Source organism: Chaetodon trifascialis, chromosome 13, assembly GCF_039877785.1.
Source record: "Chaetodon trifascialis isolate fChaTrf1 chromosome 13, fChaTrf1.hap1, whole genome shotgun sequence".
NCBI lineage: Eukaryota > Metazoa > Chordata > Actinopteri > Chaetodontiformes > Chaetodontidae > Chaetodon > Chaetodon trifascialis.
This window is the reverse complement of record NC_092068.1, coordinates 8070588-8084775: the sequence shown is the minus strand read 5'-3', so window position 1 is coordinate 8084775 and position 14188 is coordinate 8070588. Positions and strand designations below refer to the sequence as shown.

Here is a 14188-nt window from a genome sequence, read left to right as displayed (position 1 = left end):
TCAGCTAGTGCATCACCACAGATAAGAGGTTTATTTTACCAGTTAGGACAAAACATTTTAACAAACGGAAGAAAAAATATTACGGGGCGCACGAACGATGAATGATTGTGATTTAAGTGTCCTTTAATGATTAAATGAATTTTACAAGAAATATATTTAATTTCGTGTATGTTCACGGTGCGTACATTTAGCAAAACTTGTCAGAAAAACTATATTCTCCAGTATTGATCATAATAATAACAATAGAAACATTATTTGGTTATTATTATGAACAAGGAGCTGCAGCGTGTTTGATGACGACACTCGTTAGACAAGCTCCCATTGGTTAGTTGTTGGCCGGAAGCAGATTACGACCCACTCTTTTCTCTTTGCTCCGTGGCATTTCGTTAGACGGGCTGTCTGCCGCCGCTGGCGTTAGACTAAACAGGAGGCTGGAGACCCGGGCAGAAATGGACAAAGACGGGATTAGGTGAGTAGCTCTTTTCACTCCATTATATTTGCTGAGTAGGTTTTTTTCAACAGATTTAAAATAACCTGAAAGCGTAGTGAGGCTCCGAATATCGCTAAGCTAGCTGCAGGACCGTGGCAACATCCGGTTTCCATTTTACAAAGTAAGTGTGTCACGAAATGTGTGGTCTCAGTTCCCAGAGGGACAGTGGTGCTGAACTCTACACAGATGTCACACTTTACAGAGCTGCGTGCTGAGTAGGTACAACAACATACAGCACGTTTGCTGCCGTCACACTTCAATTCTCTAGTAACAGTTCAATGATTGGCTTTAATAGTGACCAAGCTGCAGAGCTTTAATGTTGAGTGTTACTGATAGTATAAGAAACCCTCTGAATTGGTTTAGTATGAACATTAAAAGGCCACGGTATAAAGACTTGATACACACTGGGCTTTGTTTCTCTCATTAAGTGAACTCTACCTTATGCTCCTGATGTCTGTCTCTGTTTGCGTGACCATGCTTTGGGACAAACATATATATCTTGCAAAATATGACTTCCTGTTTGGAGTTGTGGTCCCTCCACAACTCCAGTTCTGTTGAATTCTGCATAAAAATAGTCCAACACGTAGTTGTTAAAGTACACTTTAATTGGTTCTTCTTTTTGACTGGTTAAAACCATCTAATTTGATCAGCAAAATGGCCCCGTGGTAATTATTTTCATGTCATTAGTTGCAATCTTGAAAATGTCTAAGATCATGTGTTATGAAGTATTTACATTTGCTTTCTGGTAATTTAACCGTAAACTTCTGGATTTCTGTCTGGTGTGCCATCAAACTCTCATTTTCAAGAGGGAAAACTTACTGTGGGCAAGAAAAGAAAGCGTTGGGGAAAAAATCTGCTCTTTCCAAGCAGACAAAGAAATACTTTGATAAATGATAGAGTTTTGACACATTAGAGCCGTGGTTTCCAGCTCTGGCCCTTTGAACTCGGAGGCCTGCTGGTTTTCATTACAGTCGTCCTGAAGCTGATTTACACCAGGCCAGGTGAAGTCTGTCAGTGTGAGGACAGAAAAACAACATTACTTTGTGTGTCGACGACTGGAGCTGAAGGTTGAGCTGTGTGTGACCTTCAAGAAACAATTGTGCCTGGTATGTGGTGGTTAAGATAGGCTGAAAAGCTCCACAGGGCTGGATTCTGAGTATTTTCTGCCAGGAATTCTTCTTCTCCTCAGCATATTAGTGACAGAATATTCAACAAGCTTGTTTAATATGTTTTGTCCCCATGTTGCATCATTTTATTCTCTAGGATTCCTCTTGCATCCAGTTTGTTGCATAGTTGCTCTGAGGGCGTTGTGCTTTTATTTTGCCAAAGAAGCAGTTCAACCGGAAATGGATCTTCGGCAGCTTGCTGCGGAGCTCGCCCACCAGTTTTCCTCTGAGCTGTTGTTTAGCTGAGCTAGCTGCCGTGTACTAGCTGTCCAGGTGTAGCTAATTCCCGGTTTCTTCGGGGTTAAATTAAATCTTGAAAATGTCAAATCTTCGTAGAAGTTGGACACATATTGGACATATTGTTAAAGATAAAAAAACGTTTTATTCATTGACTGAATTAAATTGTTACTGGCAGGTTGGATAATTAGTATCACTAAAACTGCTTGAAAGGTAACACAGTGTTGTATTATAAAGTGTTATAGTCTGATTATCTGCTCATCCCCAGTGTTCTCATCTGAACCAAAGCTGTTTATTGTCTTCTCAAAATGCTCCCTGTATGTTGTATAATATTTTTTGTCTTATTGTGGATTTCTGTGATTATCCCCAGATGATCATTGCATGGATTTACACAGAACAAATGTATGAAGACACTGATAGGTTGGAGCCAAGAAGCAAGACCTTCACAGTAAAATGCCATAAACGCCCCTCCAAACCTCTGAGATGGTGTGCAGAAGCATACTCTGAGTAATGTGATCAGAGGGCAAAGGGAATGCAGACTTGCCAGCTATAGCTTGTATGTGAGCGTGATGCCCAGGCGCGGGTTGCCGCTGCAGGGCCGGGTCCGCTGGCTCTTCCTGAGCCTCTTCCTGCTGCTGGTGCTGCTGCTGTTCGCGTACCTGCTGGAGTGCACCCCTCCAGCAGACGTCAACCTGATCCTGCCCGGCCTAGCAGGGGAGAGCTACGGGAAGGAGTACTACCAGGCCCTGCTGCAGGAACAGGAGGAGCGTCACCTAAACCGAGCTGCCAGTCTCAAGCGCCAGATCGCCCAGCTCAAGCAGGAGCTGCAGGAAATGAGTGAGAAGCTAAAGCTCCTGCAGGACAAGAAGGAGCTCCCCGGGGTGCAGGGACTGACGGAGACTAAAGATCAGGAGCCAGGAGATCTGCTGGAGTACCTGCACTCTCAGATTGACAAGGCGGAGGTCAACACGGGGGCACGCCTCCCCAGCGAGTACGCCCTGGTGCCCTTTGAGAGTTTCACCTCGTCCAAGGTGTACCAGCTGGAGATGGGGCTGACGCGGCACCCAGAGGAGAAACCTGTCCGCAAAGACCGCAGGGACGAGCTGGTGGAGGTCATCGAGGCCGCGCTGGACATCATCAACAACCCCGATGAGGAGGATGGCGTGGAAGAAGACATGCCGATGCAGAGACAAACGTACACAGAGGGTCACTTCTCTGAAGGTAAGATGGACACTGCTGACCGCAGGCCAATGAACGATGGCTGCATCTGATAGTGCTGTTTCTCATCTTGTTTTATTTGGCAGGACTGTACAGGACAGAGCGGGACAAGGGGACGCTTTACGAGCTTTTCTTCGCCAAAGAGGATTCCAGCAGCTTCCGCCACGTCACACTCTTCAGGCCTTTCGGTCCCTTAATGAAAGTCAGGAGCACATCTGTAGAAACATCAGGAATGATTATTAACATCATTGTGCCGCTGGCAGGCCGAGTAGAAACGTTCTCACAGTTCTTACACAACTTCAGGTGAGAAAGCACCAGAAGCTGTCACTTCTGCTCGACATGACCCAGCACGTTCACTTCACATGTGCTTTCAGCAGACATGTTGTTCTGGTTTTCATCACTGTTGTGCAATAAGATTCAACGTCAGTGTTGTTGTAATTAATGTGCTATATGTTTTCAGGGAGGTGTGCATACAGCAGGACAGACGAGTGCATCTCACGGTGGTTTATTTTGGGCAGGAGGGCCTACAGGAGGTGACGTCCTCTTTGGAGAAAATGTCAAGGTCTGTCCTTTCACTGAGAAAGAGCTTTTGATAAGCTTGTGTTAGTTTTGGGCAAAATTCGAGTTTCAATCTAACGTGTTTGCTGTTTTTCCAGAGAGGAGAGCTTCTCCAATTACACTCTGATCCCAGTGGATGAGGAGTTTTCTCGAGGTCGGGGTCTGGATATCGGAGCCCACGCCTGGAAGAGAGGCGACGTCTTGATGTTTTTTTGCGACGTCGACATCCATTTCACTCTGGAGTTCCTGAACACCTGCCGTCTGCACACGGCTCCAAGTAGGCTTTGACGTGTTGGTCCTCAGATTCACTGTATTCACAGTCTTCTCGTGTCACAGATGCACTAAGTCGTACTTGGCTAATTGTTTTGCAGATAAGAAAGTCTTCTATCCAGTGGTGTTCAGCCTGTACAATCCTGCCATCGTCTATGGAAATTTGGAGCTGGCTCCACCCATTGATCTCCAACTGGTAAGGACTGAAGTTCACATTTAGCTCTGAATGGTATCAGCAGAAAGAAGATTTAAATCTTTAAAGATCCCCTCCAGACGTGTTTGAAGACATAAAAGGCATCTGCTTGGAAGCGATCGCGTCTGTTCACATCTTGAACTCAGATGAGCGCAGAGAAACTTTCCTCCTGCAGCACAAGAATGTGAAAACTGTCTTTTAGTTTCAGACTCTGCACATGAAGCTAAAGATGTGATGTGAACAATAAGCAGCAAACATGTTTCAGTGGAAGGGGACGAAAGCATGACATTTAAATTTCATTCCAGTCTCAGGTTTACTGTGATTATAACTTTTTTTTTTCAAATAGATTCACAAAAAAGATGCTGGATTCTGGAGGGATTTTGGCTTCGGAATGACGTGTCAGTATCGCTCCGATTTCCTTAATATTGGTAAGCGCTGATCACTTCGCGTGATTGATATTTAATGTCCTCCTAAACACCGTCAGCTGACAGCAAACTGCTTTCATTCCTCCAGGTGGGTTCGATCTTGAGGTGAAAGGCTGGGGCGTGGAAGACGTCCACCTGTACAGGAAGTACCTCCGCAGCGACCTGATAGTGATCCGGACGCCAGTGTCCAGCCTTTTCCACATGTGGCACGAGAAGCAGTGCGCCGACGAGCTGACGCCGGAGCAGTACCGCATGTGCATCCAGTCCAAAGCCATGAACGAGGCCTCCCACTCTCACCTGGGCATGCTGGTTTTCCGCGAGGAGATCGAGGCTCACCTCCGCAAGCAGGCCTTCAAGACTCAGAGCAAAACCGAGGACTGAGCGAGCCTCCGCCGAGCCAAGGCTGCGGGGAGGTGCTGGCATCGTTAACGCACTACAGCAAAGACATGTTTACACGGATCCTTCTGCATTTCACCGCACAGCTGTAGACAAATGAATGTACAAAAACGAACATGGATCAATGTGAAACTTCACAAAGTCTTATTGAAGAGCTACAGCAGTATCAAACTCGGCTGAACGATCAAATCGGTTAACGCTTCACCTGCTGAAGGCAAACGTACACATGTAAAAACAGGTAATATATCTCTTGGGTTTAGGTTGGCGTATTTTACATATTGAATTCAGTTCAGTAAGCATGTTGTTATTATCCGGGGAAATGTAAGCTCTCCTTAAGGCACCCAACCTGCTTCAAACACAACACCTGACTTGCAACCAGTTTCTGCACCATTTTCACCGTCTCTGCTGCTTAACTACCCTAACACTGAATGTGACCTCAGCCAGTAGATTTCAGCTGTTCCAGATGATTTCTGCACTCCAAAAAGGACTCAAGGTCAAACACAACCAGCTGCGGATGTTCAGGGTGGCTTTTTTAATAGAAAAGAAGCAGCGACAGGAAAGTCCAACGATGCGGCTGTTTATTAACTGGTGAAAAAAGGAAAAATAAGTTGCACTTTCTTAAAATGCAAGTCAGAAAAATGCCACAAGGATCAGTTAGTTTGCAGTGATTCCCAGCTGTCTGCAAGTTGAGGATTCACAGTTTTCACTCTCTCACCTCTTACAGTATATTGGCAGTTGTGTATGGAGCCATACTGTTCTGTTAGTAGTTCTAGGTTGTTTCTGGCTATGTGGTTTTAAAAAAGGGAGCTTTTTTTTGTGTTTCATGTGACAATCGGTCACTATCTTCCTTTGCTGGTGACATCTAGTGGAGCAGCATGTCGAGTCAGTAGTTAAAGAGCCACGAGCAAAGATGTGCTAACAGCATGCTGCGCTATGACATCAGGTCCGTGTGGACCAGCGTTCTCATTCAATGATCTGTCATATACGCCCGGTGAGAGTCGCTCACAGCACTACGATTCCTAATACTGGACTGAGATTGAATGTTATACAGCCACTCTTTGTAAATACTTTTCTAATGTTTCTCGGTTTCATACATGTGAGTTGAATACTTTTGTCGTATGTGCCTACATGCTTATAGTGATATGAAGAGATTGTTAAGAGGACGTGACAACAGCTGTAGGCCTGATAGTTTTACTCCATCTCATAATGAGAGAGGATGCTACTGCTGAAAAAGTCAGAGGTCAGAGGCGTAACGTTCATGATCACAGCTGTCCAAACCCGACGTAGAGCCGGCAAGAAGTGCTTTATTTTTCTCACAATGGAAGCAGGTTTTTTCTTGCATCGCATCATGTACTGTAATTATTTTTAATCAATGTTTTTGCAGATATTTCAGCTTTTTGTAGATAGTCTTGAAGTCTCCTCACCCGCAGGAGAAATGTTAGATACCTTCCTCTCAGCAGTACAGAACAATTCAAACAGAGAACCTCTGCAAGGAAATGATTTATTTTGAAATTTTGGCCATGAAATAAAACTTACAGAAGGCTGCACCGACTGCTGCTATGTAATTTCTGCTGTTAGCATTTGATCTGATGATATATATTTCCAGTAAACTTGACCAGTTCTATAATTTATACTATAAAAATTGAATATCAAACTTGTCAAGTGTCTTTGAATCTACAAGCTCATTTGTATGCTTCTTAATTTAAGACAAATGGCTTAATACAATTGTATTATTCATCTGCATACAGTGATCTACATGAATAGAAAATAAAAGTGGAAAAAAAAAAGAAAAAGCAAAATCAAAATCCAGGAGAACCGACAGGAACTAAAACCAATGCGAACATTTCAGACTTCTTTTCAGCTCAGGGACTTCATTGTGTTAATGCGCGATGTGTTCTGGGTGGATCCCCATGGACTTGTAGATCTCTTTGAGAAGAAGCAGAGCTGTGTCTTCAGATTCCCTACAAAACAACACAAGTGTTCACATAAAGGCTTTAACAAAGGACGCAAAAGTAGAGCGGTAAACAATAAAACGAATGATGGCTGAATTCTGTTTAACTGCTTTGAATTCTGGCTCCCAAAGACATTTGGTTTACTATAAAGCAGCAAATTCTTACATCCGAGAAACTGGAACCATTCACTTATTGGCATTTGTGCTTGAAAAAAATGGAAGGCCTGAATTTTTAACTTCATTGGAAACATGTGAACAAAGTGGTAAAAAGCCTGAGTGACGTGAAGGGCTCTGTACCAGTAGCAGAGGTGACTCTGGAGGGCAAACAGGTACTCGTTGAAGCTCTCGATGGGTTTCTCCTGCAGGACGTAGTCGATGCGATTCCCTCCGTTCAGCATCCCCATCTTCACCTGAGGCTCCTCTTCCCTCTGTGGCTCAGGGCTCTCTGCGACCTTATGCTCTGAGACAAACCACGGTCGACTTAGAAATGTCACACAGCACAGAAACGACCTGACCGAAGAGTCGCAGAAACTCACCTTCCTGCGCCTGCTTCTCCTGCTCCTCGATCTGATTGGCTACGATGGCCAGCTCAGCCTGAAGCTGTGCGGACGCCGTGTGAGCGCGAGCAAACTCGTTGAGCGTTTGCCAGGCGCTCTTAAGGGAGCTGATGAAACCGTGCTTCAGGTCAGAGCCCATCCTGGTGAGACTCTCCTTCAGCTCTGAAACACAAACAGATCGGTGGGCATGAACGAGGGGTCGATGAAGGCTTTTTTACTAGAAGCAAAACCAAATTCTGGTGTGCCATCGACGCCGTCCACTCCTAAAGCTTCAATCTAAAAAAACAGCCAAGAGGAGAAACTTCACTCAGCTTTCATTTTTCTGCAAAAGCAAGAGAAAAATCATGGTTCAGTCTGTTTTATTACACCGCAGCAAGTTCACTGGAAGAACAGAGTCTTTGTATTTTGCCACCACACCAAACAGAGCACCCCACCCACGAGAGGCCTGAAGTCAGGACACAACATGCAGTGACACCAAATAACAGCCCAGTTTAGGCTCCTCTGAAGACAATGAAGTCTGTCCGCACTCAGTAACTTCTGCTTAGTTACAAATCAAACAGCCTCACCACAGCAGTGGTCCAGACATCAGGGGTGACGCAGGCGGAAATTAAGGAGAAAATAATGAGTGAGGGTCATACCGAGATGAAGCCTCTTCCTCCCTTTGTGATGTGGGATCAAAACGGGCTTCAAGTCCAGCTCGGGTAATATCATGGGCTCAATCCTGTATGCCACTGGGTCCAGCTGAAAGAACAATGATCACTGACGATCAGACAGTGACTCAGCTTTGCCGCTTCCATCACACTCGGATTACACTTTTAGCTGCTTAGTTTGTGTTTTCATACAGAGTAACTCATGTGGGCATGTAGGGTTTAAGGGAAATCACTATTACTGAACCGTGACGGAATGTAATGCCTTTGCACGCAACAATAATATGCAACAATGAAAACATGCTGTGGGCCAAAAAGTAGCTTTTGAGCATTTATGGCATTTGACTGGCAGTGATGCTTTCAGGACATACACGTTGGAAAAGCTGCATACCGGATGGTAAATATTGAAGAATCCCTTGCACGTGGGCAGCTGGTACGTCTCTTCGATCTTCTCCAGCCCTCTGACCGTCAGGAACATGCCGATTGGAGAACCCAAGGCAAAGAAATTCACTGGCTCAAAATCCAGAGAGCGGTAGACCACCGACACCTGCAGAGCAGAAGGTTTATTATCGAGTGTCGAGTCACGCTCTGAGTCAGCTTTAACATGATGCCTCAGTCACCTGTCCAGTGCCAACTTCAAAGTAACTGTAGTTGACGTGGATGGAGGAGACGGTGTTGCCCACTGGAAGCTTCTTCGCAGAGGGATCAGGAGCAGTTTCAGCTTCTGGTGGAGGCGCCTCCACCTGACTGACCTCTTTGACCTCGGCCTTCTTGTCCTGGGCTGCCTGACGCGCTGCCTGCATCAAACACAGAGAGGCGCAAACAGGGTGTTGGTCCTCACCGCCGCTTTCCAAGCCTCACAGGTACTGAGGACACAAACGCACCTGCTTATTCACTCTCTCTTTGACAAACTTGGCGATCTTCTTCCTGGGACCCAGCGGGATTCCCATCTCTTTCAGGTCCTCGATTGTGCACATGAGCTGAAAGAATGTGAGAGAGGGACAAAGTAGGGCAGCTTTAAAAAAAGACATGTGAGGAATAACATCAAAAGCCTGAGAATATTACCAAAACATTTTCTGGATTTTAGCTATTGAATACATCAGCATTTAAAATGGTCCATTTTAACCAGCGTAGTTCTGTTTTACACTGTTTTTTTATAGACCACTAAACCCCTGTGGACTTCCTAATCTTAGCTGACACTTTTGACTTTCAAAGGAGGCTTTTATTCTTACAAAAGACTCTATGTCAATCCTCTCCTCATCAAAGGTGCTCTTGTACTCAGACAAGCCGAGATGTTCCAGCACAGCACAGAGATCCTCAAACTCCTCCCCGTCTTCTTTGGGCTCCTCTTCCACAGCTGGAGGGGTGATGGCATTACTTCCCTGGGTAATGGAGGCTGTCAGCTGATGTGAGAGGCAGAACGTACAATTATGTTTCGCACCGGTATTCTTTAAATGATCAACTCTGTACATCCATATGCCAAAGAACTGAAAACACTCATGAATATAAGCATCTTGTTCGTGTTTTAACTGCAAAATCTGTTGTCTTCTACCTGGGTAACAGGATATTAAATTACACATTACAGCAGATGTTCAAGCAAGTAAATTAACTGGTGGGTGACCTGTTTGCTGTCCCCATTCGCAGTAGGAATGATGGGCGTGGCCAGAGCAGGAGAGCCATTCTTCTGATTTGACAACAGGTCAAAGAGAATCAAAGAACCTGCGAATCCAAAATGAGAAATGTCACAGTTCAGGGGACAAACAGAGAAAGGCAGTGGTGTAAAAGATGATCAGCTGGTTTATTACCTAAGCTGTGTCCAGACACTGACATGCCTCCTGTGTAGTCTGGGTTCCTCTTCATGAACAGGGCGTAAAGTCTATTAATCTCTTGGGCAACGGTGTCCATGATGGTCTGGCAGTAAGTGGGACTGTTGTAGAAAAGCACATCTAACAAAGTCTCATTTGTAAAGTGACGTAAACGTCCAGTGCTGGGTAAGGTAATCTTCTTTATCCTCCTACAGAGAGAGACAAGAGACAAGTCTCTGATTAATGAAGTCTGGTGATATTCTATATGTTTCTTATTGGTAACAAATCCCATTAAAAGACCAAAACACCAATGGATTTATTGTGTTGTCTATCCAAAGCCTTCTGTCTCTGTGCCAAAAACCATTAAAAACACATCAGTGAGCCACACTGTTAGACTGGGTGACATGTTCCTTCACTACATGAACACACACACACATTGTAGTTTATTTTGAGTCAAACCACATCCTGCTGCTGGAAACAGCGTCACTAGAGCGTCACTTAATGAGCAGGAGAAAATAATCCCCATCAAATGCACCACATCCTCCGGTCTGATCAACGTTTTTCAATCAACGGCCTTTTTAAAAACAAATCATACTTCTGTGCCCTGTAAATATCTATATGTGGTCTTTCCATCAGATTTGCTGACAATAGGGAAAACAGAATTATTTGTACAAGCAATGGATAACTTTCACGTTGGATGCTTCGACCTAACAGACTTTCCTTTGTGTCTGAATTGCTGTGATCAATGTGAACCTGCCTCTCCTCACCTGTCCACCCCTGTAGCATCTCCATGAAGAGCTGTGTGCCACTGCACAGGGAGGAACTCCACCCTGCTGATGGCGTGCTCGTCCAGCGGTTTCTTAAAGTGACTGTGCAGCAGCTTCAGTGACACGCTGCGGAAGTCATCCACTGGAAGCAGAAAGCATTTAAGTCACATCTCCATGGAGGGTACGCCAACACTGGCAGACGGCACGACTGCATGGTACTCACCGCACTCGACCATGCTCCGAAACCTCAGGTCACACACAGGACCGATCCCGTGAACCATGAACACAAGATGATCCACCTTGGGGAGCTCACCTGGGAAAGGTGCACAGGATTTCACTTTACTCTCTGATCTACACAGTCAATGATTGCCTACATGATTGTTTACATATCAGCATGCACCTAAAATCTGGACTGTGTTAAACAATAGCTAGGCTGCATTACATTTAAAACCAGATATTAAAAAGGAATCTCTGACTTCATTTTCCCTCATAAAATCGATTATGATGCCTGGCACTCCCTCCAGTGTCTTTTGAAATAAATGACTCATCTAACTTTATAGTGTCCTAAAATGAATTGAATCAATAAGCCATCAGTGAGCCAGTGATCCATTTAGACGGTGGAACAAGCTGACTTTTAGGTTGTTTTTCCACCAATACACGCCTACGCTTTGATGAAATTAACTTGGGAACAGAGGAACTTGACTACCATCGGGCACTTCATCGTGGTCGTCATCAATCCCTCTCTTCACCACTCTGGGCCTGGTCTGCCCGTCCTGAGTGGTGCCCCATTCATCTGGGATGGAGGAGGGCTGAAACTGCACGATCACCTGCAGAGACAAACAGAACGCATTCAATCAAACTAAGCGGATTAAACATCACAAGACCACCACTTAACACTAATTAGCTAAGGGTTCACCTTTGGATTGTGCATGACAATGGTCTCCCCTGATGGGAACTCGAGTCTACGGTGCCACTGGTTGGTAGACACAGCTTTCTTATATTCTGCCTGAAGTTAAAGACACAAGTTAAACAGTGTTTTACAATGAAAATACTGCACTTCAGAAGTGGCATTTAGGTAATGCATCTGTTGCTGGTCAAATGTAGCAGTGAGACAAACCTCCAGCTTATCACTGAACTCCTCAGAGTAAGGAATGAAGCGACTATCCGTGTCTCCTTTGTAAAACCAAGAACAGCGCCGGACCTCTGTAGGCTCCTCCTCCCAGTAGACTGCCGTTCGTATGCGGTCGTAGAGCTGCACGTCATAACGTCCTCCATCTGTCCGGACTATCACATTTTCTGGGTCTGGTTGGACTGGAAGAGCAAAAAGCCCACAAAGACATTGCAGCAGATCGCAGATTGACTGTGTTCTGTACTCTCTGGGTGTAAACACTGACAGATGATCACGTGCAGTATGTGGGATCGCACCTGAGTTATAAGTCTCCTCCAGGTGAAGCGAGTCAATGATACTGAAAGGAAGCCACACACTCTTTGACTCCACTTGCTTGCAGTAGAACCAGTGTGGCTGAACAGGCTCATAGATGTTGTAGTTGTATGGCATCATGGGACCAGCAGGCACTATCGCTCCAGCAGTGCTGGCTGGAGGTGGAGATGCTTGAATCTGTGTGGGTGGAGGCTGAGGAGAGAAGAAATTCACTCAGGGTGATGGCATTTGAGGCATGTAGCTGCTGCTATGAACAGTCACTTCATTAACTTCATGAGCTAAAGAAGTATCTGACAAACAAATCAGTCACTCAATGGTTTATATCCACCTTTGTGAATGTGGGTCCTGACAGCGGGAACGTCTGAGGCGGAGAGCTGAGAGAGTATGGATTCTGTTGAGGTGTGTGTGTTGGTGGCAGGATCTCTGGGGCTGGAATATAAGGACTAGCTCTGCTGCTCATGGGGGTGTGTCGATACGGATTGTGACTCTGTGGCTGCATCTGGGGAGGTGGTGGGGTCATTGTGGTGGGTGGGGGAGTGTGACGCCCCATGGGGCTCTGGTACACTGCGCCGCCAAATGCTGGAGGAGCGGGGTTCATTTGTGAGGCGGGAGGTGGCGCGGGAGCCACACTGATACTGCTGGGAACAGACACCGGGCCTGATGCTGTCGGGGCTGAGGACAGGGCCGGCGGCGGGCATGGCGACTGGCCGATGGATGCGAACGGGTCACTGCTGGTTACGGGGCTGGAGAAGTAGCTGAACGTAGAAGGGGCTGGACCATTGCCAGAGATCTGACCGAGGAAGCTGTCTTCTTCTCCAACATCAGTGGAATCATCTAATACAGCAAAACAGAGTAAAACATTTATGTTTGTGACTTTGCACGGGACATCCAAAACACATGACACACAACAAGGAGCCTAATTTATACATACTTACGAACATATATGTATGTATGTAGACATCATTAAATATCCTGTTTTGTCTGATCAAAACAAAGATATTCAATTTGCAACGATATAACACAGAAGAATTCTCACATTTGACAAACTGGACTAAGATTTGATGAATGATTCGATAATGATAATCAATTTTCTGTCGCTTTTACGTGAACTAATTAATTAATCAGCCCAACATTTCAGCTCAATATAACAGCATCAGTACTCATTACAACGAACACATGCGATACAGCTCTTTTTTAGGTACAGCTTAATTTATCGGTAGAGTTTTAAAAGGGCGCTTTAATTTGTCAGCTAACTCAAGACAGAAGGATGTGGACTTCACAGAAAATGTTTTGATAATATGTCTCTCCCAAATAGATGTGCATCTTCCATATGTAATAACACATCAGACTGCAGACAGTCTGACAGACACACATCACTGTGTATGAGGCTAACCTTTCACTCAAACGACACACTGTTCCTTTCTGTTTCTTTTCGCTAAATTACAGCTGATAGCAGCACAAGAACTCGCTTAGCTAGCTAGCTTAGCCTGCTAAGGACAGAGCTAATGTTTAGACATTTTCACAATCGGTATTTCCTCTCACCTCCTGACAGCACCGCAGGACCGGTGGCCTGGCTCACCGGAATGAAAGGCAAATTGAAATTAAACTCCGGAGCGCCGCCAAACAGTAAATTTGCACTGGTGCTGGGAACATTATTATTTCTCCTATCTGCCATTTTCCCCTAGAATTACACGTAGCCACTATCGGGGGAAACAGGCAGTACACGCTCAGGTCTCCAAACAGCTTTTCCCCTCTCTCACTGATTTTTACTGATCTCTAAAGCACCTGCAGAAGATTAAAACACGACGAGACAGCTTCACATACTGTATATAGATCTGCTAAAACCACGCAGGCTAACTTGGCTGCAGTTCGTTGGTTGTAGAAAAATAAACATTTACTATCACTACTGCCGCCTACAGGCGATCCTACAATGTGACATTATTTCAAATGAACTAAAATAACAAAACGATATTCTTAATGGAGAGTAATTTTATATACAAAGTAAATATCGTGATTTCCACTAGCCCGCTAACCTATAATCAAAACTAGAGTACTCAGCATGCTGAA

At 45.1% G+C, this 14188-nt stretch overlaps 2 protein-coding genes across 2 annotated transcripts; one reads left to right on the top strand and one right to left on the bottom strand.

Annotated features, from left to right (window-relative positions):
* The first annotated feature begins 327 nt into the window (after window positions 1-327).
* Window positions 328-6497, top strand: csgalnact2 (chondroitin sulfate N-acetylgalactosaminyltransferase 2). The gene is made up of 8 exons (XM_070977245.1): window positions 328-469; window positions 2264-3114; window positions 3198-3414; window positions 3572-3673; window positions 3768-3946; window positions 4041-4135; window positions 4479-4560; window positions 4646-6497. The coding sequence occupies exons 2-8, from the start codon at window positions 2463-2465 to the stop codon at window positions 4936-4938; spliced, it is 1620 nt and encodes a 539-aa protein (XP_070833346.1). The 5' UTR covers window positions 328-469; window positions 2264-2462; the 3' UTR covers window positions 4939-6497.
* On the bottom strand, window positions 6442-13850 carry sec23ip (SEC23 interacting protein). Its single transcript, XM_070977244.1, has 18 exons — window positions 13664-13850; window positions 12450-12955; window positions 12106-12313; window positions 11798-11991; window positions 11597-11686; window positions 11387-11507; window positions 10904-10993; window positions 10681-10822; window positions 9914-10122; window positions 9730-9827; window positions 9341-9511; window positions 8993-9088; window positions 8729-8905; window positions 8500-8655; window positions 8100-8202; window positions 7441-7623; window positions 7202-7364; window positions 6442-6914 (listed from the first exon to the last, which is right to left on the bottom strand). Exons 1-18 carry the CDS (start codon window positions 13794-13796, stop codon window positions 6833-6835), a joined length of 2922 nt encoding a protein of 973 aa, XP_070833345.1. The 5' UTR covers window positions 13797-13850; the 3' UTR covers window positions 6442-6832.
* Window positions 13851-14188: the final 338 nt, after the last annotated feature.

What these genes read in the sequence shown, in the direction of transcription:
- csgalnact2 (XM_070977245.1), top strand. Translation starts at nt 2,463, where the DNA reads ATGCCCAGGCGCGGGTTGCCGCTGCAGGGCCGGGTCCGCTGGCTCTTC. An exon ending in AGAGGGTCACTTCTCTGAAG is followed by an intron (nt 3,115 to 3,197) that starts GTAAGATGGACA and finishes TTTATTTGGCAG; the next exon opens with GACTGTACAGGACAGAGCGG. An exon ending in CTCCGATTTCCTTAATATTG is followed by an intron (nt 4,561 to 4,645) that starts GTAAGCGCTGAT and finishes TCATTCCTCCAG; the next exon opens with GTGGGTTCGATCTTGAGGTG.
- sec23ip (XM_070977244.1), bottom strand. Translation starts at nt 13,796, where the DNA reads ATGGCAGATAGGAGAAATAATAATGTTCCCAGCACCAGTGCAAATTTA. An exon ending in CAGGACCCACATTCACAAAG is followed by an intron (nt 12,314 to 12,449) that starts GTGGATATAAAC and finishes TTCTCTCCTCAG; the next exon opens with CCTCCACCCACACAGATTCA. An exon ending in AAGAGAGAGTGAATAAGCAG is followed by an intron (nt 8,906 to 8,992) that starts GTGCGTTTGTGT and finishes TGTTTGATGCAG; the next exon opens with GCAGCGCGTCAGGCAGCCCA.